General features: G+C 37.6%; 2 protein-coding genes across 2 annotated transcripts in view; both read right to left on the bottom strand.

Moving 5' to 3' along the window:
• Window positions 1-1,164: 1,164 nt before the first annotated feature.
• LOC139935132 (integrator complex subunit 8-like) lies at window positions 1,165-21,460 on the bottom strand. The gene is made up of 22 exons (XM_071929606.1): window positions 21,356-21,460; window positions 20,782-20,940; window positions 20,014-20,176; window positions 19,322-19,462; window positions 18,482-18,556; window positions 18,128-18,173; window positions 14,194-14,520; window positions 13,060-13,224; window positions 12,360-12,590; window positions 11,563-11,621; window positions 10,799-10,944; window positions 10,323-10,456; window positions 9,542-9,652; window positions 8,932-9,130; window positions 8,287-8,402; window positions 7,396-7,583; window positions 6,403-6,558; window positions 5,751-5,869; window positions 5,207-5,435; window positions 4,468-4,532; window positions 3,865-3,908; window positions 1,165-3,613 (listed from the first exon to the last, which is right to left on the bottom strand). The coding sequence occupies exons 2-22, from the start codon at window positions 20,912-20,914 to the stop codon at window positions 3,497-3,499; spliced, it is 2,964 nt and encodes a 987-aa protein (XP_071785707.1). The 5' UTR covers window positions 20,915-20,940; window positions 21,356-21,460; the 3' UTR covers window positions 1,165-3,496.
• An 858-nt stretch (window positions 21,461-22,318) lies between these two features.
• LOC139934602 (serine/threonine-protein kinase H1-like) overlaps window positions 22,319-26,249 on the bottom strand; it is a 31,344-nt gene continuing 27,413 nt past the window's right edge. Inside the window, exon 3 of the mRNA XM_071928891.1 lies at window positions 22,319-25,235. Within this exon, the coding sequence (XP_071784992.1) occupies window positions 25,224-25,235 (12 nt within the window). The 3' untranslated portion in view covers window positions 22,319-25,223. The remainder of the gene's footprint in view (window positions 25,236-26,249) is intronic.

Here is a 26,249-nt window from a genome sequence, read left to right as displayed (position 1 = left end):
GGCTTTGAGAAAAGTATCGTCACCTGTTTGACCAGTTCAGGATCAGTTGAATCTATTCTGAATCAGTAGAGTGCCCTTTATTGCAAACCCATACTCCCATCCATAAAACTGTCTCTCAAGGACACGAAACTTCAGAGGTGTGTTGGCATGGACTTGGACTTCCTTTCATTAGTGAATGTCATGCAAGTGTCCTCAATAGCAGCGCAAAAACCCAGCCACAAAACCCCAAAACAACAGCAAAGGCAAATGAAAAAGTGAAGTGAACCTAAAAAGCAATATTGACCCCTCCAAGTTTAATTTTCTCACAAAATAAAAAATCTACAAGAATTTGTTGAAGTAATGTTTCTCAAAATCAACGAAATAAACTTTCTACTGCAGTAGTATGATTTTACCATACTTACTGACTTCGTAAGTTAGTGCGGCACAATTTGACGCAATGAGATGTTGAGTGATCCCGAACTGGTCAAGGGTAAGCTGCCCGCCCAAAGAAGATTTTGGGATCTTCGTCACCTCAAAAAAACAAGATGACTGCACAGTATTTACAGGAATGTCTTTTTACACATTCTTATCATTTTACATAAATATTTTTTGCCCCGGCACTCCAATTCTACAGGTAAGAAGTTTTAACAGTGTTTTTCAACCAACATTTTTAAACAAAAAAATGATAAATTTCGCAGACAACCTTCAGGAAAACAGCCATAATTTATTTGCTGATGATATTTGGCACCTTATTTTTGGGTTTGTTGGTTTAATGGGTGTTAATCTTCACATTTATCAACAGAAATTGGTAATAATGAGAAGTGATATAATTATTTGGTTATTGCAAAGTTGAAGTGATCCCGAACTGGTCAATGATCCCGAACTGGTCAAATGACTGTAATTATTGGCGAGGATGGCATGCAATAGACCGATCCATTAGGCTCTGCCCTGGACGCACGTGTGAGCGAGCAAGAACACGTGGGGCTCTCCAATGCCTTTCTGCACTCTGCCGCGCGCGCCAAGCATACGCGCACGCATGTCGGACCTTATTTGTCGGACCTTATTTGTCGGACCTTCGTTGCGTTGTGATTGGTCAAAACTTAATGGGCGGGGCTTAGTGGATCGGTTTATTATAAACAGGAGAGACAAACACGTGGTGTTCAGCGTACATCTTTTTTAATTTCCTTGTGACACTGCTTGACGGTTTATTCTTATGCGCTGCATTGATTGTTACATACATGTTTCAGCATGGAGGAAGGAAATACCAGGGGCCCAACTTATATAAAGGCAAAAGTTTCGTGCTAAGCACATTTTTCCCAGTCACATTTATGTATACTGCATGTACATTTTTGAAAACAAAATACCAGCTATTGCAGCAACCAGAACTAGTAGACATAGTGTAATTATATGCATTTTAAGCCATATCATGTTTTGAGACAATTTGTCGAGTAATCGAGTACAGGTGCATTTTTTAAAGGCAGTGGGTACTTACTCAAAATAATTATTGCCATAAAATCTTACTTTTTAACGAGTAATAGGGAGAGGTTGATGGTATAAAACATGTGAGAAACGGCTCCCTCTGAAGTGGCATAGTCTTCGAGAAAGAAGTAATTTTCCACGAATTTGATTTCGAGACCTCAGATTTAGAATTTGAGGTATCGACATCAACCATCTAAACGCACACAACTTCGTGTGACCATGGGTGCGACAAGGGTGTATTTTCTTTCATTACTATCTCGCAACTCCGACGACCGATTGAGCTCAAATTTTCACAGGTTTATTATTTTATGCATATGTTGAGATACCTCCATGTACCAAGTACGAAGACTGGTCTTTGACAATCACCAATAGTGTCCACTGTCTTTGAACAAAATAAAACATTCATCAGTCATAGCCAGGTTCACCTCCACACACAGTGACTGTTGGCAGAACATAGCAAAACCAGAAAACTTGTTTTGCATGTAAACAAATTATTATGTACTTAATCATACATTAAATTATTGCAATGTCTCTGCATTTGACATCATCTTAGTTTTTTAGGTCTACATTTGCTGGTCTTTGACAATAACCAATATTGTTTTCCAAAGTTATTAAACAAATTATGAAAACCTACCAAAAGATATCTTTGAACTGTACAAACCTTTATTTACAATGTCTCATTTTGCTCTAGAGGGAGGCACATTATTACTTGCTTAAACGAAGGGAAAGAGTTTCTACACTTATTTCCAAGATGTACTATCTGTTGATGACATTCTTTCAATGAGCTAATAGTTTCCAAGTCTACACAACAATTCTTAAACCTTTTTTAAGTACCTTTTGGTGATTAAAAAAGAGTTTACACCCATTTCCAAGATGTTGCATCTGTGGATATTGAGGGCGTTCTGTCAATAAACCAAAAGTGCTTGGGTACAAAAAAAGTTCTTAAACTTCTTACATATTCATCTTAGTGATTGTAAAACAGTTTTTTACACTTATTACCAAGATGCAATATCCGTTGAAATATGAGCGCTCTGTAAATCGGCCAATAGTGGGTACTGAACATCCTTAAAAGTAAAGTTAAGACAATCACGATCCAATATGGCCCATAAAGACAGAGTTTATATCCGGTTTCCTTGGCATTAAATGACTGTGAATATTTCCATTCCCCCTGGACAGGATGCCAGTCCATCGCAGGTTACTCCCAAGCTCTCCGCAGTACCCATTCATACATGTACTCCTAGGTGTAGAGAAACAATTATGATATAAAGTGCCTTGCTCAAGAACAGAAACGCTGCGACTTACCACGCCATGATTCAAACCCACATTATAAAAATGTTACAGAACTTAAGTCAACCGCTCTAGACCGCTCAACCACGACACCCCTTGATCAGTTCTTAGGCTTCTTATAAGTTCCTCTTGGTGTTTGTAAAAGAGTTTCCAAACTTTTTTCCAAGAGGTGGCATCTGTTGATATTCAGGGCACTCTATCAATGAGCCATTAGTGCCAAGTCTACGGAACAGATTCTAAACTTCTTATAAGTTCCTCTTGGAGATTGTAAAAGAGTTTACACACATATTTTCCAAGAAGCAATTATGATTAAGTGCTTTGCTCAAGGACATAAGTGTAGCCAGGCCTGACCAGGCAAGGATTCAACTTGAGTCCACCACCCAAGACCGCTCGGCCACGACACCCCAACAGTTTTAAACTTCTCATTAATTCCTCTCGGTGATGGTAAATAAGTTTATTTCCGAGATGTGATATCTGTAGATCTATACAATGTACACCGTATCAAATAACCCCTTTGTTGCTATGAAAGTCCAACTTGTAGGGTAGGCCGTATGCGCATCTAAACGCGTACATCAATGAGGCACGCAGTGTTCGCAGTTTGATTTCTACGGCAAACACATGCACACGTACACGAACACGTACACGCCTACAGATACCATGACACCATGTTGTAGGGCAGGTATTTGAATGGTGATGTCTTATTCGATACAGTCTATAAAGGTTGCTCTCTCTCGAAAGAAGGTGAATGTGGTTATAAATACTGCTTGGTCATTGCTCGCAGTAGTTTGCAAGCTCTCCACTGAGTCGCAGCACTCAGGATGTTTTCTGGGTTACTCGTATTTAGCTCCGCTTCACTCATCGCTTGTATCTGCCGTCAGAAGAAATCAAACAAACAAAATAAATCAACTGAGCTGAGAGAAGTCAATTTTAATTCTTTCAAGCTTCTTGGAATTTGTTCAAAGATTCCCAATTTAATAGAATTCAACCAAATCCCCACTACAAATTGTTATTCTAATTACTTCAGAGGGAGTGGTTTCTCACAATGTTTTATACTATCAACAGCTCCACATTGCTTTTTACCAAGAAAGTTTTTTTGCAAATATATAATTAAACACTTACCGCTCTTTGTTTTTTCTCTACTTCATTCCGTTTGCCATGAAGACCTGAGGGTGGGAAAAACTATTAAGGAAACCTAATCAAATAGTTTGATGAGGGCACTTCTGTTCCTTGTGATTCTCTCTTTATCCAAACAATCAAAGCTGTACAAAAAACCTGGTGTAGATCTATGTGGCTATTAGTCTAGCTGCAAGACGGTCTCTGATGAATTGGTAAAACCATTAGGCCTACATACATGTACATACACTCAACACTACAGAGTACGTCCAGATTATTCCACTGATAGAGGGCGTTTCTGGAAGCTGCGAACCTGTCAGCAAGAAAAATGTGGCGGTGATCTGGAAGTTTTCCCGCTATTGATCAATAGAAATGTGGGAGAGGCGTGGAGAGGGCTATTGTGATAGCTGAGTGATAGTGATTAAAAACGTCTTGCACCAAGATTATGTCGCTAAACGTATGGTAAACCAATACTCGAAACAAGTCACAAAACTTCCAACACCACAAATTTAAAAAGAAAAACAGCAAACCCCAAACAAATAGCACACTTAATAATAATCTGGTCACTGCATCCCCTACATTGACTGCATGGATTAGAATAAAGGATACATATGAGATATTCCAGTAGAGTGACGTCCCAGATACAGTCATACAGAGCATCGCAAGCGTCGTAACTAGACAAAGAAAATCACAAGAAGTCATTCAGAAACACAAATGGTGAAAGACTTCTCTTGAAATATTATTCCATGAAATGCTTTACTCTTTGAGAAAACATTAAAGCAATTATCAATTCTCGATATCGAGAATTGACGGATTTATTGTAAACACATGCCATGACACTGCGAAACGTGCAGAAACAAAGGTGGGTTTCCCCGTTAATTTCTCCCGACTCCGATGACCGATTGAGCCTAAATTTTCACAGGTTTGTTATTATGTGTATAAGTTGTGATACACGAAGTGTGGGCCTTTGGACAATACTGTTTACCGAAAATGTCCAATGGCTTTAAACAAAGACAAATTGACTAGAGCAGGACTTAAACATGCAACCTCCAGATTAACATGCCGGCACTCTACAAACTGAGCTATCTTTACTGGCCAGTTTCGTTACTTGATATTGAAAATAAAAACAAGAATATTCACAAAATACAAGAAAAAAACCAGACAGCTTTTTCAAATTAAAACAAAATTGTGACTCGGCTTAAAAATTAATTGGTAAATAAAAAATATAAAAAATTCTCAAAAGGATGAATGCTGCCTATGAAAGCCCACAGAAATAAAAATGTGGAATACTTTTTAAATTAATCATATACATTAACATCATCTTAAGATTTAGTTAGTTTTTACATACCATGTTTTCTCCTGCAACGCCTTGAATGCTGTTGTGTAGTCTACCGGCTGTAAGAACTGACACAACAATGCCACTAGTGTGAAACACTGTAACTGACTGCAACACTTGATTAAACGACGATACACTTGGTCGTTCCAGACATCGCGAGGAGGGGGCATCTCAAAGAAACCTGTTATAATGCTCGCTGACTGCAGGTAGAATTGCAGGGCTGAGGCGTACTGATTGTTCCCTGAGAAAGGCAAGAAATTTATACAATAGTTTAATACTGGATATTGGACGCTCACATATGTTTGTACAGAGAATATCAACGTTGCTTTTTTATATTGGATATTGTACATCAAAATTGGATACTGGACATTCCCGTAGATTTGTTCGGTGAATATTGAAAGCAACATTGTCATTCGCTGTGCAATCATATGTGAATGTCAAATATCTGATGTCAAAAAGCAACATTGGTATCCAATATCCAAATTCAACTAACTTTATGACATTTATACCAATAATCACCAACCAAAGTAACTTTTTTTTAAACAAGTAAACTCACCGTAGTGGAGGTCGGCTTGGGTCCTCAGCCAGGAGGGCTGGCTAGGGTTGACATTGATTACATGACTGATCAGCTGACCCATAACCATGGTTACAGAATCAACATTAATGGAACTCACACTGCAAAACAAAACATGATTACACACTTTAATTTATGTCAGAAATGTTAAAAAAACATTAAGCTGAAGATTTATCGGAATGTAAAAAAGTGTCAATTTACTTTGAAAGAATTTGTTCATGAGTTTGTTTTATGATATGTATTTTAAATTACATGGACAAAACTAAGAGTAGTTTTGAGTCAGGGATATAGAATGTAATTTCTTATTACCCATACACCGGTGTGTATTACTGTAAGCACTGTATACTCTGTGAAAATATTCCACAGGCAAATCACCCGAGTGGGATTCAAAACCCTAACCATTGCATTGCTAGAGCAGATGTCTTCATAATAAAGCATTGAGTTAGCCTGGCGGCTAGAGGCAATTGGAAAATATAAGTTACATGGAAAAAGGTGAACTTCTGGATGGGCAACATGAACTAAGAGCTTGAGTATACAGTGCTAACACACATCGGTGTATATTGGTAAAACCACAAACAACAAATTAATATTCTCTATCCCCGGTGCAATTTTCCATCTGTTACATACAACTTACTTGGTAACAGTAGTTGGCCAGAGTTTGGTGTGTTCATGCGATAACTCATTTGGACTATCGTCTCTTAAAACGTTGTGCAACTTCACCAGACAAGAAAGCATCACAGAGAGACAAAGAGGTGAGCGAAGATGCTTCAAGAACTGAAGAAAATCCGACCTGATGGTCAAAATGAAAGAATCGTTATCCAAAAATACCATTTTCAGATTAGAGGTAGGGTCATGGATTGGTTTTTGTCAACGCAAGCCTGATTTACAGGCAAAAGGCAAGAAAGATCAAATTAAAGCCATATTATGTGAAAAAGCCATCTGAAAAAAGCGTCTACTTTCTGAAAAAACAGTAAAAAAAAGTCATGGTATCTGCATCAAAAATATTGAGCAAACCAACGTTTAGCAGGATGACAGCAGGAGACAGCATCTCTGGCCAAAGCATTCACAAATGAACACCACAGAAATATGAATATCACAAATTTGCAAAGAGTCTCGTCTAAAACAAAACTTTATCGAGTAAAGCCAAACAAATAATGAAGATATATCAATTTTGTCACCTAAAGATTATGACAAGCATTGACTTTATAATTAAAGGAACACGTTGCCTTGGATCGGACGAGTTGGTATATAAAAATCGCTTGTAACCGTTCGAAATAAAATGTATGTGGTTAGAAAGATGTTGTAAAAGTATGCCTCGAAATTGCGTGGTTTTCCTTTTGACTCTTCGACTAACACGGTCGGCCATAAATGGCCGACCATGTTAGTTCGCAAAGTGAAAGGAAAACCATGCAATTTCGAGGTAAATTTGTGTGGATCATTATATTCTTCTTTTGAATTATCTATCTAACCATATGCATTTCATAACAAACAGTTTCAAACGCTTTTCAACGACCAACTCATCCGATCCAAGGCAACGTGTTCCTTTAAATAAATTTAATTTATACTAATTATCTTAACACAATAACAAGCATTGGTTGAATAATGAATAATAGTTACCCCTACTTACCTGAACATAATGGCCAGCATAGACTCTCTCTGCACCGTAGCGGTTGGTTTGCCAGTGCTGCTTCGTTTAACCTGTTTATTCCCGGAGCTGAATATCTGTAGAGTAGCGTTCCAGAGACAGGTTGAAGTCTTTAATGCCTCATTACCGATGGAGAGATCATGACAGACAGCGGCTATCACTTTACCCAACTGAAGAAAGAAAAGCATGAAAATAATAATAATCGATTTTTTAATATTAATTTTGGTTTCTACCCGTACACCGATGTGTGTTAGCACTGTATACTCAGTACTTTCCCGAGTCCTGTGAAAAAATATCACAGGCATGTTACTCGGGTGGGATTCGAACCCACGACCCTTGCAATTCTAGAGCAGTGTCTTACCAACTAGACTACCGAGGTTGCCCGGTAGCTAGAGGCAGTTCGAATCCCATGTTTTGGCAGCGGGTACCGCAACGATATAATAGATGTTAAATTTGCATCGGGGATAAAGAATATTAATTTTAATGTTACTTTACACACCCAAAGGGCGTCTCAAAGCGCTTCCAACATTATAACCCCTGGCGTGGATTTCACAAAGAGTTAGGACTAGTCTTATCTCGAGTTAGGACCAGTTACTAGTCCTAACTTAGGACTAGCTGTACGTTTTTGATATCTCTTAGGACTTGTATTAAGTTAGGACTAGTCCTAACTGTCTGTGAAATCGACCCCAGGATGGGCCTTAATCTATCCCCTTGAACCACCTCAGCTCCCTGGGGAGTATACAGCATGTGCAACAATTATGCGCTACTCGGCTAAATCAATCACAAGAACCATATCTGCCCTCACAGGTACCCATTTAACCCTGGGTGGAGAGAAGCAATTATAGCCACAAAATTTATAACCATACAATTTACCATTGAGTACTGGGTACCAATGAAGTCAGCTCCCATAGCATCAATCCAGTTACCAGAATTGAGTAGATGAATCACACACTCATCTAGCATCGAGTCCCTCGGTGTAATGTCACGTTCTGAAATCACAATCAAGATAAAAAACAGGAATATGTTCTTGTTAATAATACTAATAATAACTAGTTCTTATATAGGGCAGTTCACAATAATGTCTCAATGGGCTTTACATTAGTGCTCTGGTCATTGAGCCAACAACATTCCTTTTTAAATCTCTCTCAGCCCCCTATAGGGAGTGTATAGCCCCGAGCTGCCGTGGCACTCCGGTGGCAATTTCATGCACAATATCTACCTCTGCCTTCGCAGGTTCCCATTTATTCCCCTGAAAGAGGAGAAGCAATTATAGTAAAGTATCCTGCTCAAAAACACAAGTGTCATGGCTGGGGTTTGACCCCATACTCTAAGACTTAACCCCAAGAACTTGAATTCAATGGTCTGAACCACTCAGCCATGAAATAATACAAGGGTATGATGCTGTCTATGCTGTCTGTAGGACAGCATCATTATACACTGGCTACCCATTTAGATTGGTCTTTACATTTTATCTTTTGAAACAGTAACGTAAAAAATTAAGGCACCAAACACTCTTACCACTCTTGGCACTTGCTAAGCACGCTTGTATCCTTTGTGCTATGGTTTGTTTGCCTGCTTCAGTGGTCTGACTATCGGCCTCTCCACTTAGCAACTCCACATACAGTACCTCATGTAATAGCGCTTTTTGTAGCTTGAAGGACGTGTCACGGACTAGAGCGTGTGCAGTCTGCAGTAGGGATTTAGCTGTTGAGTAATTCTAGGAAAGAGATAGAAATTTGTGTCTTTTTTATAACAACATCATTTTTATAAAGAAAACCTTTTCGGAAACTTTGTCATTCTAAGCTTCTTTTTTTGAGGCAATTTAACAGGATTTGGCTGTTGTGTAACTCTAGGAAAGAGATAGAAATTGTATCTGTGTACTATTCCAGAAACAAAATTGTGGAAAATTTTTCACTCTAAGCTCCATTTCTTAGGCAATTTAACAGGAACACCTTCATAGATTGAAAACCCCCCACATGGACTTTACTTACTGAAAAACTCTCTGAACTATTCAATCCTTCTGTCTTTCTTTTAATGGTGACCCTGGGTTTTTTTCACTTTCAAGTTTGTCAATGATTTGCAGATAATATAAGACTATATTGTTCTAGAGACAGAGACAGTAACTTACTTTAATCTGAGTGCAGTGTTGTGCCTTGACTAACAATAAAAACAGCATATCTTGAGTCTTCTTGTCTCCCATACCGTCCAGGATAAAAGCATAGCTTTTCTCAATCTGCCACTGTCAATAAAGAAGGAAAAAAAATCATTTAATGGTTATATCATTAGAGACATTGATAAGATTCTATGAAGAATTTTTTTTGGGGGGGTATAGTGTGAAGAATAAGAAAAAACTATAGGTTTTGAGGCATTGCTTGGTGAGGTATCAACGTATATTTGGTTTGCGGTTACACCACGTGTGTATCTACTTGCCAGGTAGAGTTTGTTCTTAGAGAACTGTCTTGCTTTGTTTTACTACCGCTGAGCAGATGTTCGGGGTTCGGGAGACTTCTCAGTTCTGAAAAGAACTGTCCTGCTTTCTAACTATTACCCGGGTGGATGGTATAGAAAATAGGCTGGGATAGAATCAAAAATAAATAATAGTAAACTTGCGGGTAAAACCATGTATTAAATCTCTTTTGAGGGAGTATTGGCTCTGAAGAGGAGTATACTGTTCGAAACATTGAGACCAAACTGGCCCTTGTCAGAGCCAACACTCCCTCAAAAGAAATTTAACACATGGTTGTACCTGCAAGGTTATTTCATCAGCAGTATTTGGAACACCATCCTACCACCCTCCTCCTCTAACAACCCACAGTCTACGCCTCACTACACACAAGGGGCAACCCACACCATGCAATGCCTCAAACCCTATATAAGTTTACTACTAGTCATAGTTAATTATTACTTACTTTACTGTTAATATTTGAGTAGTGCTTTCCTGGTCCAAGTCGATGTAGTTGAGTGAGAATATTCTCCAAGTCTGTGTTGCTATTACTCAGAAGTAACCTCTGTTCTAGTTTGCCCAACTGGAGAGCGACATTGTCTGAAAAAAGAAATCAAATTCAAGCTCTTTATAACCAGATTTGTATAACAAAATAATTTATTTCTTCAATCGGGGTCACCAGTTACATTATACAATTGTTGCGGGGTCCATGGCGTTTTGTACACCCAAGGAAGGAAATGGCACCCAAGGCGAAGAAGGAAGTTGCAAGTATAAAACAAGATATATTTTGGCATTTAAATGTACAAAACACATTTTTGTGACAATTTTGTTGGCCTGTTTTTGGCTTGTTTCTTCATACAGATATTTCCGACAAACGACTCTTTTTGCTTTATCGTATCACATATCGTATAACGATTCCTTGAGGTTGATTTAACTTCTTACCACACTGGGAAGAGATGCACATCTTCTGCTCCATTGATTTATCCTCCATCTTCCCTCCACATACTTCAAGTAACTCTTCTCTTGTGAGCAAATCTTGAAGAGATTGTTGAAGATGTTTGGAAAGCCTTTCATCACAACACAAACATCTACCAAAAAAGAAAAATCACTTTTTAGATTTCAGTTTCTTCAGAAAGGGACCATGTTTTCTTGATATTTGACAACTCTTAGAATAAATAGTCATAGATCTCAGACAAGCAGAGACACATTCTGGTTCCTTGTTTTTATCTTCAAACGCTTGTATAAGAATGGTTGTTAATGGTCTCATATTTTGACCCTAGTAGAGTCATTCATTCATTCATCAAGGGTTTATTATACAAATTTACAAAACGCGGCATCAGCTGAATTGCAAGTAAATTTACAAGAACAAGAATTTGACAAAATAATTAAGAAAGCGGAATCACAATAAAAAACATCAATGAGATAAAAAACAAAACAAAACAACAACACAAAAGAAAAATTGCACTAGGAAAAGAATCTTTTTTAGAAGGCTGCATAATAGAAAAGCATAAAAAAGAAGCAACTTTAACTATTGTTAAAATTGTGGACAATGTAAGACAACAAATTGTGTTCGTTCTTTCCGTTTTACAATTAAGTTTCAGGGATTTTGATTTTTGGTCTAAGAGTTCTTGAGTTGTGGGGTGCTAGCTAAAATTTTAAGAGGCCATCAACAACAATTTTTAGAGTTAAACTATCAATTTACTTACCTGACTAGTGTCATAAGTTTGTTCTTATTTGTGCCTTGCTGAAGTTCTCCTTTAAGAAACTGAAATAAAGACAACAACACCTCCGAGTTAACAAGTTTTTTTCAAGTTGATGTTTCTTTCTTGTTCAGTCTGATCACAGTAATGATCCCACTGAGGCCCAAACTGGCCTCAATTATCCCAAGTACCTCCAAACTGGAGGGTTGTCCCAAAAGCCCTCAAGGTCCCGAGGCGACTTGTGGGTACAAAGCCTGCTTCCATTAGGCATACAAAAAAATATATGTTATGTTGGGGTAACCCGACCTACCCTAAAAGTACGGCCGACCCTGTATATTTTCATTTTTTTCAAGGGAAGAAATTTAATCATTAAAATCTATTAAAGACATAAAAATTAAATAAATGTCATCAAGAGTTTAAAAATATACCATTTGTTGTGTGTAACCTTGTTTTCTGTTGTTATGGTGTATACCAACGGCTTAAACAATTAGAAAACATGTCATTTTCATTGCTGGAAGGGAGAAAAAAAATGAAAAAAAAAAACCAACAAAATCCCTACCTACCTATATGTACCCTATTTTGGGGGGCCGTTACACCAACATAAATGTTTGTTTTTTATGCCTTATATTTATCTTTGGTTTTGAAAGCCCTACTCTGCAATCTTATGAATTTGAAGTTCTAAAATATAATGTAATTTTTTTATTTATTTTTTTAAGATTTTTTTTTTTTTTTTAGGGGGGGGGGGGGGGTTAAACAGAAAAATCACACCCCTGTATTAACTCCTTTAAATCATGTGCACTCACCGTCCCTAGGACCTCCAGATTCTTCTGTGAGGCACTTCCTATAGCCTCAAGATGATGAGGAGGCATAATGGACGCCTCCTTGTATCTCCTAATAACACTGAGGATTAAAACGTGATGCTTGATCTCAATGTCGACGTCTGGCTGAGAGAGGACGATTTGAAGGAGGTAGTCTCGATAGGAGAGCGGGGTTTGTAATTTACAATTGTCCTCCTCGAGAAGTTCAGCAATGCCCTGGAAAAAAGAGAAGTTGATAAAGTATTTTACAGTTGTATTAAAGCACTGGACACTATTGGTAACTACTCAAAAAAAAATTTAGCATAAAAACGTACTTGGTAAAGAGAATCTTAATTTTGGTTTTACCCTTACACCGTGTTAGCACTGTATACTCTCCCCCCAGTCCTGTGAACAAAAAATCACAGGCATATTACTCGGGTGGGATTCGAGCACACGACCCTTGCAATTCTAGAGCAGTGTCTTACCAACTAGACCCCAGAGATTGCCCGGTAGCTAGAGGCAAGTCGAATCCCACCCGAGTAATATGCCTGTGATTTTTTGTTCACAGGACTCGGGAAAGTACGGAGTTTACAGTGCTAACACACATCGTTGTAAGGGTTAATCCAAAATTAATATTCTTTATCCCCGATGCAAATTTAACATCTCTTAAACTTTGAGAATCTTCTGAATTTGTGTTGACGCTTACTTTGAAACCTTCCTGTCTGCTTTTCTCAATCTTTTGAATGATGGGTCCTCCAGGGACGGTTCGACTGGGTTGATCTGGGGTTAGGAGCCTCTGGCACCCAACGCAGGCAGATAAATAACCTTGCAGAGTTTTTGAATCTATGTCGCAGTAAACGGACCCAGAAAGCTGCCAACAAAACACATTATATATTTTAAAGGGAGGTTTAACAATATTATCTTCCAATATAATTTCTTGGTGTTAAAGTAGCTATTTAACCTCAAAAGCTTTGTTTTGGATCAGGTAGACAAAGGTAGTCGTTGGAAACATTTGGCGACGGAAAGATTTTACTTATGTTTGTCGTTTGACTTATATTAGGACATTATGTGACTTGTGACTTAACTTGACTTGCAAAAAATTGACTTAAGACTTGACTTTGACTTGCAAAAATTTGACTTGTGACTTGACTTGACTTGAGGAAAAATGACTTGCGACTTGACTTGACTTGAGCAAAGATGACTTGATTATATCACTGACTTTTTCTTTGTACACTTTTAGGGGGAAGGGAGGGGGTTTTGAAAAAGTATACGGTTTGTAAACTTGTGAACATGTTGAAAATTGTGAACGGCCTCTTATTGGTTTGTGTTTTTAAAAGCCAGTTGAGAGAAGTAGCTTCTGATTAGGAATTCCAAAGTGTAGCAAAGTTTGATAACTTGAAAGAAGTGAAGCTTTTGAATGAGAATCTTCAAGACACTGGACACTACTGGTAATTATCAAAGACCAGTCTTCTCACTTGGTGTATCTCAACATATGCATAAAATAACAAACCTGTGAAATATTGAACTCAATTGGTCGTCAAAGTTTTGAGAGAATATCGAAATAAAAAACACCCTTGTTGCACAAGTTGTGTGCTTTAAGATGCTTTATTCCAAGACATCAAAATAAAAATCTGAGGTCTCAAAATCAAACTCAAATATTTAAGTGAGAAATTACTTCTTTCTCAAAAACTACATTACTTTACAATGTTTTATACTATCAACAGCTCTCCATTACTCGTTACCAAGTAAGTTTTTATGCTAATAGTTATTTTGAGTAATTACCAATAGTGTCCAGTGCCTTTAAACTCTAAAGTAAGTATTTTTAAGAGGTGTATCTCACCGAGGGAAGAGTAGCAGCCGCCCTATTGAACATCTCCGTCGCCGTGACAACAAGTCTCTGATGGAAGTACAAACTGCCGAGGTCATAATACAACAAACAAAGAAACTGATCCTTGCTCAAAACGGGAAGAGACTCCCGCTCTGCATCCTGTCTGTGATTGGTCAATGCTGAAGTCTCTGCTTCGCCATTGGTCGGCGGGGTTTCGATGGTTGTTGTTGTTGTAGGCGGTATTTCTTGGAATGTCTTCATGTTGGGAATGGAGATGTCTCTGTTGATCTTAAGACAACGTTCCAGAAAACTTACAGATTCCTGTAGGGTATCCTTAACCTGAAATGACAAATTTGAATGCAAGTTATAATTGGTGTTTGAAGCTTTGCATGGTGCGGAGATACGAGAGTAACTATAAATTTAAATATGAATAGTAAACTTGCGGGTGCAACCATGAGTAAAATCTCTTTTGAAGGAGTGGTGGCTCTGAAAAGAACCGGTTTGGTCTCGACGTTTCAAACAGTATACTCTGCTCGTCCTGAAGACGAGCAGAGTATACTGCCACCACTCCTTCAAAAGAGATTTTAGTCATGGTTGTACCCGCAAGTTTACTATTCATATTTATATTTATAGTTACTCTCACATTATAATTGTTGTTTTTCCAAGTTTTGAGAGTTTTAATTATAGGAGTTGGAGTGCCAACAACAATAATAATAAGAGATGTCAAATTTGCATCGAGGATAAAGAATATACACCAACATGTGTTAGCACTGTATACTCGGTACTTTCCCTGAGTCCTGTGAAAAAAATATCACAGGCATGTTACATATGTAACAGGTTTGAGTGCGGCTAGCGCACTCTGTGCTGAAACATAATAAATTTTACAAGGGACACGCTGTTTTAGTGGTGTTGTAAAATATAAAGAAAGGTTTATTCAAATCCCGACTACTATAAGGGAGAGGCGACTTTAAAACGCTGTATTTAAACAATGTGAACGAGATACTAATAAAATCTCAGAAACAAACAGAGAGAAGTAAACCCGGCGGGTCTCGACAATATTATAAATGCAACGAAAATAACAATGAAACTTTATACAATGGAAATATAAAACAAAAATAAATGAATGGCCTATCTGTTGGTGGTGGACTGGGAAGGACGATAACTTGAATTGAAGATTCCGGTGTAACAATGTAAAAGTTCTTCCAGCAAAGTTGAAGATATTGGGCTGTGAAGATGATGACAAACTTGGAGATGGGGACTTCAGAAACAGGTCCTTGTCCTTGATCAGGGGACAGGATTACTGTCCTGGTACGACTGGTTATGACGAAAATGCAGTGAAGATAAATAGGCTACAGTTGATGACACGCTGTCCTGCTGGCTCTCTTGATTTGGATTCGGCCTAGAGCAGGACAGGGGATGAATATACAATTATTGTGGTAATAAAGCTGGGCTGGCGCAATCCAACGTAGATGTCCGACAGAGGCAAAGTGTAATTATTGAAGGAACTTGGAGGGTTAATTCTAACACTATCCGTCCTCTGTCGGTGTCCAGTGGCCAAGTTTAAAATTAATACTATGCCATTCACAAATATAAACTACACTAAAATTAAATACCTAATAATAAATCTTATAATCCTTTAACAGAAATCACTAATCTTGGAAGTAAATTAAGTGTGAAACAATAACAGCTGTGTGAGACTGTTACACTAGCCAGTGCAGTATGGGTGCTAAAAGGTCACACTATTCCCCAGACCAGTGCATGCCTGAGGCAAAATGATGGACAGGGTATTTAAAAGCCAATTAAGGGAAACTACACCCCTTGCATATTGTGTGGTAAGACATTCCATGGAACTATTGGTACCATGAAATCAGGATGTTACAATAAACAATGAAAAACCGTGGGAATTGGTTTGACTGCAATGAATTATATACAATGATAAACTTAAAAGAAGTAAAAATAAAAGTAAATGCAAAACATTAACAACCAAACGAGAAGTTAAAAAGCAAAGATATATGTATGAAACCATAGAGCAAAACTATGATAAAAATGATTACTGACTGAACAGTATAGTTTCAGTAAATAAAAGAAAGATAGATGCATAAAACTAAAACCAAAAAAACTCCAAATACAAAACTAGTCTTTGTCTGTTGCCAAACTCATATAAAAAAGTACTATTAGAAATAAGTTGTTTTAATAATCAACAGGTGTAATCAAATAAATCAACCACTGAATAAAACAGACTCTAGTTAAAGTATCTGGTCTTGAACAAAGTAGACAATGCAATTAAACCATGAAACAAATAAGTACTGAATAATGCAGAAACTAAATCAACATTAAATAAATCAAGTTCAAAGCAAGATAATACTGAGACAAAATGTAATCTGGCAATTCACATTTTGTAAGCATAAAAAGTCAAAAGAGCATGGAAAACAACAAGTCAACAATTATCAATTCAAAATAAGAGCTTGTAAAAAGGAACTTCTTTTCTAGAACTTCAATCATCAAAATCTGAAACACTATCCTTACACAATAGAAAGTAGCAGCGATTGTTAAAACTAAGTGTTAAGCGACACGCCGATCTTTACTTTAACTTTTAAACCTAACTAGGTTCACAAGAAAGATAAAAGTAAAATCAAACTCACCTAGAGCAGGACAGGGGATGAATATACAATTATTGTGGTAATAAAGCTGGGCTGGCGCAATCCAACGTAGATGTCCGACAGAGGCAAAGTGTAATTATTGAAGGAACTTGGAGGGTTAATTCTAACACTATCCGTCCTCTGTCGGTGTCCAGTGGCCAAGTGTCAAACCACTTTCTTGGGTTTGGTCACTGACCCCTAGACATCCCTTCCTCAATAGCCCTGATTGGTTGCAAATCCTGCTACCAATCACCCACTCATCACACACCACCAGGCAACCACCCACCCCTAGACTCGCCCTAGTCCGAGCAGGACATAGGTAAACTAGGGGTAACAAAAAAAAGAAAGGGCTGCAATTTCATCCTATTACACATAGGATTCGAACTGCCTCTAGCTACCTGGCAACCTCGGTAGTCTAGTTGGTAAGACACTGCTCTAGAATTGCAAGGGTCGTGGGTTTGAATCCCACCAGAGTAACATGCCTGTGATATTTTTTCACAGGACTTGGGAAAGTACTGAGTATACAGTGCTAACACACATCGGTGTATGGGTAAATCCAAAATTAATATTCTTTATCCCCGATGCAAATTTGACATCTCTTATATCGATGCGGTACCCGCTGCCAAAACATAGGATTCGAACTGCCTCTAGCTACCGGGCACCCTCGGTAGTCTAGTTGGTAAGACACTGCTCTAGAATTGCAAGGGTCGTGGGTTCGAATCCCACCCGAGTAACACGCCTGTGATGTTTGTTCACAGGACTTGGGAAAGTGCTAACACACTTGTCATGTATGGGTAAATCCAAAATGAACATTAATAATGGATTCATGTATAGCGCTGTATCACATCCCCAGGGGTGTATCAAAATGCTCTGGGTTTTTTCTTCTTCTTTTTCTGCCAGATATTTGGAGCTATGTTTTGAAGTATGGTACCTATTACTTTATAGCAGCTTGTAATGGTTTACAAGGTGTTGTGGTGCAATATTACTTTTGGTTGTTTTTCGAGGTAAAAACCATCACATATTTGTAAGTGGTGTGGTAATGTTAATCAGGGGTGAGAGTCAATACTAAAGAAAAAGTCTGAAACTTGGATACAAATTCAAAGGTATGTTGAAATGATGCCACTACAGTTTGGCAACCCATGGGGTTATAGACTCCAAAGAGCTTTTGGGAACAGTATCCAAAGCACTAGAGAAGTAGACCAATGAGCAGGATTTCTTTATTTGTGGGAAAAAATATTGTCTGATTTTCTTCACCAGGCCGACATAAAAAGTCTGAACAATCTCATCCCTGGTTAATATTTACTCACTGTTTTAATGACCATCTCGTTAATTCCAGCCACATTCATATTGGACCTGGAATCAAAACAAAATACCGAAATCATAAAGGTGGTTTATAAGAGACTTCAAATATTTGCACTTTTTGTTCAGTCTTTCATCAGACAGATTCATACATCGTACACCATCTTTGTGTAAATTCTGTTTATCAGCTGTTCTGTGTCGTCTCAAGGGTCGGCCTGAGAGCAACTAAAGATGCTGCACCACAACAAGGATCTCTCCAGAGCTTTAACACATAGCGCGAAACCCCTGCTTCCATAAGCGCCCAGTCTATGCTTACGGTAAGCAGAGCCATGAAATTGGGCCCTGTTGACTTTTAGACTCACCCATTTGCAATGTTGGCGATGGATGTCTTGTTCGACTTGGTTGAGTAAGCGCTGTCAAGCAACGTTCTAATGCACCTGTAAAAAAATATGCGTCATGGTCAAAATCAAGCTTGAGAATAGATTAATCTAGAGATTTCTTTTTCTGTTGGTCTTAAGTCGTGTTCCCATGCACTTTTTCTTCTACTACCACGCGGAAAGTTACCGTGACTGGCTTTGGTGTAATTCTGATGTGCATTATTCCCCCCCTGCACTTATTTTCTGGGAAAGTGGCATAGTGTTCGAGCGTGGTCGGGGTAGGTTTACAGCACGGAGCTGTTCCAATTGGACTTCATAACGGCCCTGTTAAAGGAACACGTATGTTGCCTTGGATCGGACAAGTTGGTCTTTGAAAAGCATTTGAAACCATGTATTATGAAATACATATTGTTAGAAAGATATTTTAAAAGTAGAGTATAATGATCCACACAAGTAGCACTCGCAATTGCTCGGCTTTCCTTTTTCGACGCTAACACCGACGTAAAAGGAAAACAGTGCAATGTCAAGGCATGTTTGTTTGGATCATTAGATTCTACTTTTAAATTATCTATCTAGCCATATATGCATTTCATAATAAGACCAAATCCTCTAAGTTACTGCGCGGACATCTTCAGCAACCTTTTTCGGACAGTATCATGGTTGCAGTAAGTTGACAGGGAGGTCAGTTTACCATGCGTCCCCATTGGATTTATTTTTGTCGTTCTACAAAAAAGTCGCAACACTTTAACAAAAAAAGTCTGATAGGAACACCGCTTAGGTCTTAGTCTACCAATCCTCAAATTAACGAAACTGTTTTTTATTTACCATCTGTTGTAAACTGCTAGAGCTACAAGAACCGAATCCTCCAGACTACAAACATCTGTGTGTGGTCGGATGTTTAGATTCGGAGGCGAGACAGACTCAACAAAATCCTTGAGTACTTTGTGAACCATGAAAAGAGGCAACCTGAAACAAAAAATCAGAAAATTAAATTTCCAGAATAAGTTGGGTGATGAGAGCAGGTAAAAACGGAACAGAACAAGAACATGAACATAGTTTGAAAACAAGCAGTGAAAATATTTACATTAAACTAACTACTGTGAACGTCTTACATGTACTACAACAAACTCTGGGAGTTAAGGGATGTTTCATATTTTTTTTGAATAATTGTTTGAGTAATTGATTGATTTTTATTCATTTATTTATTGTTTTAAATTGATTTATTTTTATTATAATTTGGGGTGTCTACGTGAGTAGGTATACACATTCAAACCGAAGACCTATAACAAAAGAGTAGGGAAAGGTCTACGGTTGGAAAACATATACAAAACCAATGGGAGCTGTTGCAAAAAAGTTTGAGTATAAACAAAAGAGGGACAATAGAAGGTCCACGGTTGCAGGCGTATTCAGCTTGAGCGTGTGTGTATTTATTATTATTATTATTATTATTATTATTATTATTATTATTTTTTTTTTTGGGGGGGGGGGGGGGAGTTGAAGAGATATTTCTGCCTTACTCTTTCTGAAGTCTGCTGATGTTCCAATTGAGATGTGCAGCCACCTGCAATGCTAGACACTTCAAGGAAGCAGATTTACGCTTCTGTTGCTCAGACTCTTCCTCCCCCGTTGTCTTAATGGACTGTGCCACAAAAAGCACCAACAGTTGCGTGGCAGTTGGCTCTGTCATCAAAAATCCAAGTCACTTTGTAAGTCATAAGTTACACATTGCATTTGTCAAAATGTTGCACAAGTATAATATTGCCAAATTTCATAGTATAAAGTCTTTCTTTTGCCCAAACTTGTGTATCATCAGATTTGTGAAACTGAAGCCAGGATGGCAACATTCCCTAAACCTCTGAACCCCTTGAAAGGATTTGGGTACTTTTTGTAACACAAAACACAATGTCCACAGATTTACATTAAACTTACACCATTTGAAGGTAATGATAGTAGAAAGCTCCCCTTAAAATATTAGTTGCTGAGGTGCTGTAGTTTTCGAGAAAGAAGTAATTTTCCACGAATTTGATTTCGAGACCTTAGATTTAGAATTTGAGCTCTCGAAATCAAGCATCTGAAAGCACACAACTTTGTGTGACAAGGGTGTTTTTTTCTTTCATTATTGTCTCGCAACTTCAACGACTGACTGAGGTCAAATTTGCACAGGTTTGTTATTTTATGCATATGTTGAGATACACCAACTGTGAAGGCTAATCTTTGACAATTACCAATAGTTTTCAGTGTCTTTAACTATTAATTATAAAGGAAGCCCACATCCATTTGGGTACCTGGGTTCTCTTGCGCTAGATGTTTCTGAAGCAAACTTGCATCAAGAAGGAACTCAAACCAAAGAGTTGAAACGGGAGTCCTAGGACGTGGTGGTGGCGTAGCCCGAGCATCAAGGTCTAGGTCAGGATTCATCTTGACTGGAACTTAACTACATGTATCTGGTCAAAAGAGAAAAGTTTTAAAATTTATACGAGTTAAGACATGACATCGGTGTAGATCATCAATGGTTTTGGCAGTTTAACCAATAACTGTTTTGGTTGAGCTGGCCGTTAGTTAATCACTGGCAAATGACGGGTTACATTACAGTTACGAAAACGCTAGGGTTCCTAGGGTAGACGGAAAAGGAGACCCAGTAGAGGACGTACGTCATGGGCTGTCTTCCATGGTCTGCTGACCCAGCACCAGGCAGTATTAATCAGGACCGTCTGCTGACGACGTCTCCCCGACCGCCGAGTCCCCGACCCCGGTCGGTAGTCTCTCCTCCCGGCACGTTCACGTGGTGAGTAAGTCAATTAAGTAAGTCAAAAACATTAAAATAGATAAAATAAAGATGTTTCCGTTGCTTATACTTACATTTCAATCACAATTTTTGGAGAAATCAACACCAAAATAAGACGAGCATCCTTCATTCCTTTCCCACGTCTTTCGTGCGGAGATGATCTGTGTAGCGCCCTCAAGCGGTAAGTGTTTCTAAGTTGTTTGGAAAAAATTTGCCGTGACTTTTATTTGTTGTAGCGCCCTCCGTTGTCAAATTTGCGTCATGTGTTTTTCTAAACCAAACTTAAAGGTACAGTTTATCACCCCAGAAAAAAAAATACCCAAAACCATCAACAAAAATCGTTTTATAAACTTTTTATCAGGACCAATTTGCAATTTGATTTATCTAAAATACTGCAGAGTGCACAAAAATTGTCAATCAACTAAAATGTAACGAATTAATTTCAATCATGAATGGTCCATTAGTTTAATTTATATTTTTAACTCTTCTAAAAGTTGTTACAATCAAACCCAATTCAGCCTCCTAAAGACTGTGAACTTATGGCTTTAATTTCTGAAAAACCTAGCAATAACAATGATGATGTGTTTACCTGTGCAAAGTTTTCATCAAAGGTTTTGAGAAAGACTCTGCAGAGGTAGAGATGTCCGGCCTTTAACCATTTTTCACCCAGTTACAACAACTAATGTGGCTTTACTTCTTAAGGGTCTATCTTTTCACATTTTCTTAAATAAAAACTTTGTTTTTGATCAATAAAGGTGAATAAAACATGTTCCTTTTTGTAAATCCCTTAGACATCAATAATTAATGTTTTTATGCATGCTAGTCATCCCGCCCCCCCCCCCCCCCAGCAAATTCCCCCCTCCTCCACCCCACAAAGTAGATTAAACAGACTGTTTCCCAAGAATGGGTTATTTTCAGATTACGGCAAAATCTAATTTTCAAACGGTCCTAACTTTTGTACCAAACATCACACAAGTGTGTAAGATATAAAAAAATACAATCTTCAAAACTTAGTATTTTTCATTAAATCTTTTGTCTTTATTTCTGATGCCATATCATGTTCTACAAAATATCTCCCTACATACAACAAGATGTCAAAATGAAAGGTAACAAAAAGTAAAAGAAAGGCAAGTTATTTTACAGATTGGATAAGGATTTAGCTTCTTTCTGATTATAATCTTTGAGAATTTGAACGAAAACAAGTATTGATTTTAAAAATATTCTGCAATCATTTATGAAACATCTTGTGATAATTTCTCCAATTACGTGTGAACTGAAAGCTCCATCAACATTTCTCTTGGCTTCATTTTATAAACACAACCTGGTCAAATATTTGTCAATGTGCTTTTGTCAAACCATATCCAGAACAGTTTAAATCATCGAAAACTGACCTTTGAACTTCTAAAAAAAATTTGATAGCTGATTATGCTAATTAATTCATAGAGAAGACAAATTTGACTTTGGACCATAACTTGAGGCTTTGACTTTGTTTGCATTGATCGTGTAGTCAAGCGCACTGGACTCAAGCTCTGGTGCTTCAGACCAGCAGAGTTTGGGTTCGAGTCCCCGTCTTGACACTTGTTACAATTATTACATGAACTTATGGACGAAACGCAAATCCCTAGGTTCCGAGTGTTGTGTAATGAATGTAAAAAGACACATGTATTTCCACTTCACTGCTTATGTTTCACTTAGTTACCTGTTCATGTTTGTTGTGTTGTCATTTAGCCTTCGAGAAAGACTCTGCTAGGGTCGAAACGTCAGGCCATTAACTATTTTTTTGCAAGACACTTATTGTTACAAAAAGGGATTTGTGCCGTACACCATACTGCACCTTGTAAATTGTTACATTGTGCGTTGCAAGTGTCTTATTATGTCTTATTATGCTGATCATGAGCACGTTTTCGGAACCACGTGCTATAAAAATGTCATAAGCATAAACTAAAATTCTATAAAATATGGATTTCATGAACTGCTCTAGGAAATATGACAAAACATAATATTAAATTTACCAATCAGACAGGAAAATAATATCCAAATGTCAATGTTGTTGTTTCAATCTTTAGATTGAAATTTTCCGAGGTCAAATAGCAAAATGAAATGGACCACTTCACTAATCCCTAAAACCTAACTCATTGTGAAGAACTATTCAAAGTTAGTTTACGAACACATCTTTTGAGCGTTGGATTATCAGAACATTAACGTACATTTCCAAAAGAAAAATTGTATACTTGAATGAAATGAAGATTTTGAAAATAGAGTGAATGTAAGAAACTGTGGAAATTAACGACTTTACCCCCAAGTATGCGTCAACCTAACTGTTGCAAACACTTAAAGGTGTTCAATTAAAACAGCTGGACTTTCTTCATCTCAAAGAAAAATCAGTTCATATTAAACCTTTCAACCTGTTTGCAGGGATTGAAAATTTCTGAAAATGAAAACCACAATTTCTAAGAATACAAGACAAATAAAAAAGCAATCAAATGTATGGACTTTTTCTAAATAATAACTCTTAATTGTAAAAAATATTACTTCTAATATACTGTGAAGATACATACATTTCAAATAATATTGTATTTACATGTAATGTACAAACTACGTTATATTAATTTACAACAAGTATATGTCAATGATTTGATGCTAAATTTTAAGCACTGTTTCATTTCTTGATTCTAATCATCAGACTCACTCCTTTATTCAACAAATCAGAAATAAAATTAGCTGTTTAATCCCCTTTCATTTTAATCCCCCTTTCATCATGATCTTAATCCCAATCGGTCTTAATCCCAATTCCCTTTCATCTTTTAAATCCAATCCTCTTTCGTCTCTACCTCCATCTCTTTCCGTCTCAACCAAATGAAGAAAGTAAAATGTTTCTCTTTTGAATAAAGCCATGTTTCTGTAATGTTCATCGCACAACGCAACCTTGGAACTGTCAACTTCATGCAAATCCACAGATCACATCACAAACAGTTATTAGAAAAAAGCTTCAACACTTTGGAGCAGGCAGTTTGGGGTTCAGTTTTAAAAAGAGGTTCGAATGAAGCAGTTAAAATGTTCTCTTTGATACATCACATGCCCACACCCCTAACAAAAAATAGGAAAACAAAGCTAGCCAAGAAAAGTTGACAAAGAAAAACAGATTGAAACCTAGTCATAAACTCCTTCCATTCTTCCCTAGTATTTTCAAGTAACTTTTATGAGGAAATCTATATTGTGAGTAGTAAACTATGGCTGAGTTCACATAAGGACCATTTGTTGACTAGCGGCTGATACTAACCGGTACTCGTAACATAATGTTTTACATAGAACTATCAACCACTAAAAAATGTTCCTTGAGCAAACTCGGCCCAGATAGTCATTTTTTTCACTCATAATAGAATCATGGCATCTTTCTAGTAAGCTTGGGCAAATCACAATATTATCGAATATCACGATATTAATTTCGCAATGGATTTGGTTTTAATCGAAATATCGATATATCGCGATATATCGCGATATATCGATTAAATATCGCAATGTATTTGCTAGCTGAGACATCTTGCACCCCATAGGTTTGGAGTAAAACCAGAAGAATAGGTCATTAGAACACCTCTCTTATGCCATGACTGTCTCTTCTACAACTTTCACTTGGAGTTTGATGACTGATGATGTCAATTTTAATTAATCGCAATTATATCGAATACCACGATATATTGTCGGCGATATATCGTGAATAAAATAAATCGATATTGCCCAAGCTTAGTTGTCACTATTCTTAAATTTTACACCATGCAAAGCTTGATTTCTTTGTTGCTTCTTATTGAAAGATAAAGGATCCTCAAACGAGCTCCATCCGCGGCTACCCGTGTCACCTGAACACACAGGTCAGAGGTCAGGAGGTCAGAGATCGGGTCAACAGGTCAGAGGTCGAGTTTGAGGTCAGTCTTGATGAACGGTGGGCTACCTTGTCTCCTGTGAGAGGGTGAGAAAAAATACATGTAAATAGTTAACTCAAGCACACTGTCTGTCAACTTCAAAACCAAAAGCAAATCCTGCTTGCATTTTCAACATTAAACACGCAAATAATTCTTATTTTTCTCAACTGAACAAAAATCAGACTAATTACAGACCTTTTGGAAGACATAAGTCATACCAAAATAGTTTGATGAATCTTGTTTGTGCATATTCTCTTTTTGTGAACTTTTCAATAAATGAGTTCAAAATACATCCAAGAAAAAAACTATTTCAGAACACATTTTATTGAAACAAAATGCCAATGAATCAAAACTTGTCACTATATTTACATGCTTTCCACCCCCCAAAAACCTCAATTCTTCAAGGTGACTGCTACATCCTTTACATGTTGTACGTACACACAGACGTGTACACAGAATTGACAATTGGGGTACCTTTGTGTTTGGATAACTTTGAACGATTTACATCAAAACATGTAAATGTAGCTACTACAATGAACTCAACTCCTATGGATCCTGCAGTCTAAATATAATCTGTACAACAGCTTCCCCTCCATAAAAAGTTCACAAACTTCTGAGCGATGTGCATTGCAGATTTACCCCCATTGTGTTTATAATGCTTTTACAGCCACATAAACATTTCATGAGCATTTTGAAAAGGTACTGGCACAGGACAAAATGACAAACAACAAACTCGGCATAATAAAACTTTGTGCTGTTAGGGCATAAAATAGAATAATAAAAGCAAATGGCTGTGTAGCCAAAACGAAAACTACAAGAATTTGTTTCAGGCTACTCTAAATGTAATCCATGAGTAACATGGAACAGCACAGTCCTGTTTCCAAATTCTTTTCAGCTCAGACTATTTTCGTTTTTGTGAACAATGTCTTGGCCAGGGTAATGTCTTACTCGACCCTCAGCTCTAACCCAGCCCCCAAGGCAACCTTAAGCAGCCAGCGCGACTCAAACCGACCCCTATTCAGGGTTTTTTAATCAAGCCCTGATCTCGCAA

The sequence above is a fragment of the Asterias amurensis genome, chromosome 3, assembly GCF_032118995.1.
Source record: "Asterias amurensis chromosome 3, ASM3211899v1".
Lineage (NCBI taxonomy): Eukaryota > Metazoa > Echinodermata > Asteroidea > Forcipulatida > Asteriidae > Asterias > Asterias amurensis.
Note: the sequence above shows the minus strand (reverse complement) of the source record. Positions and strands in the feature narration are given on the sequence as shown.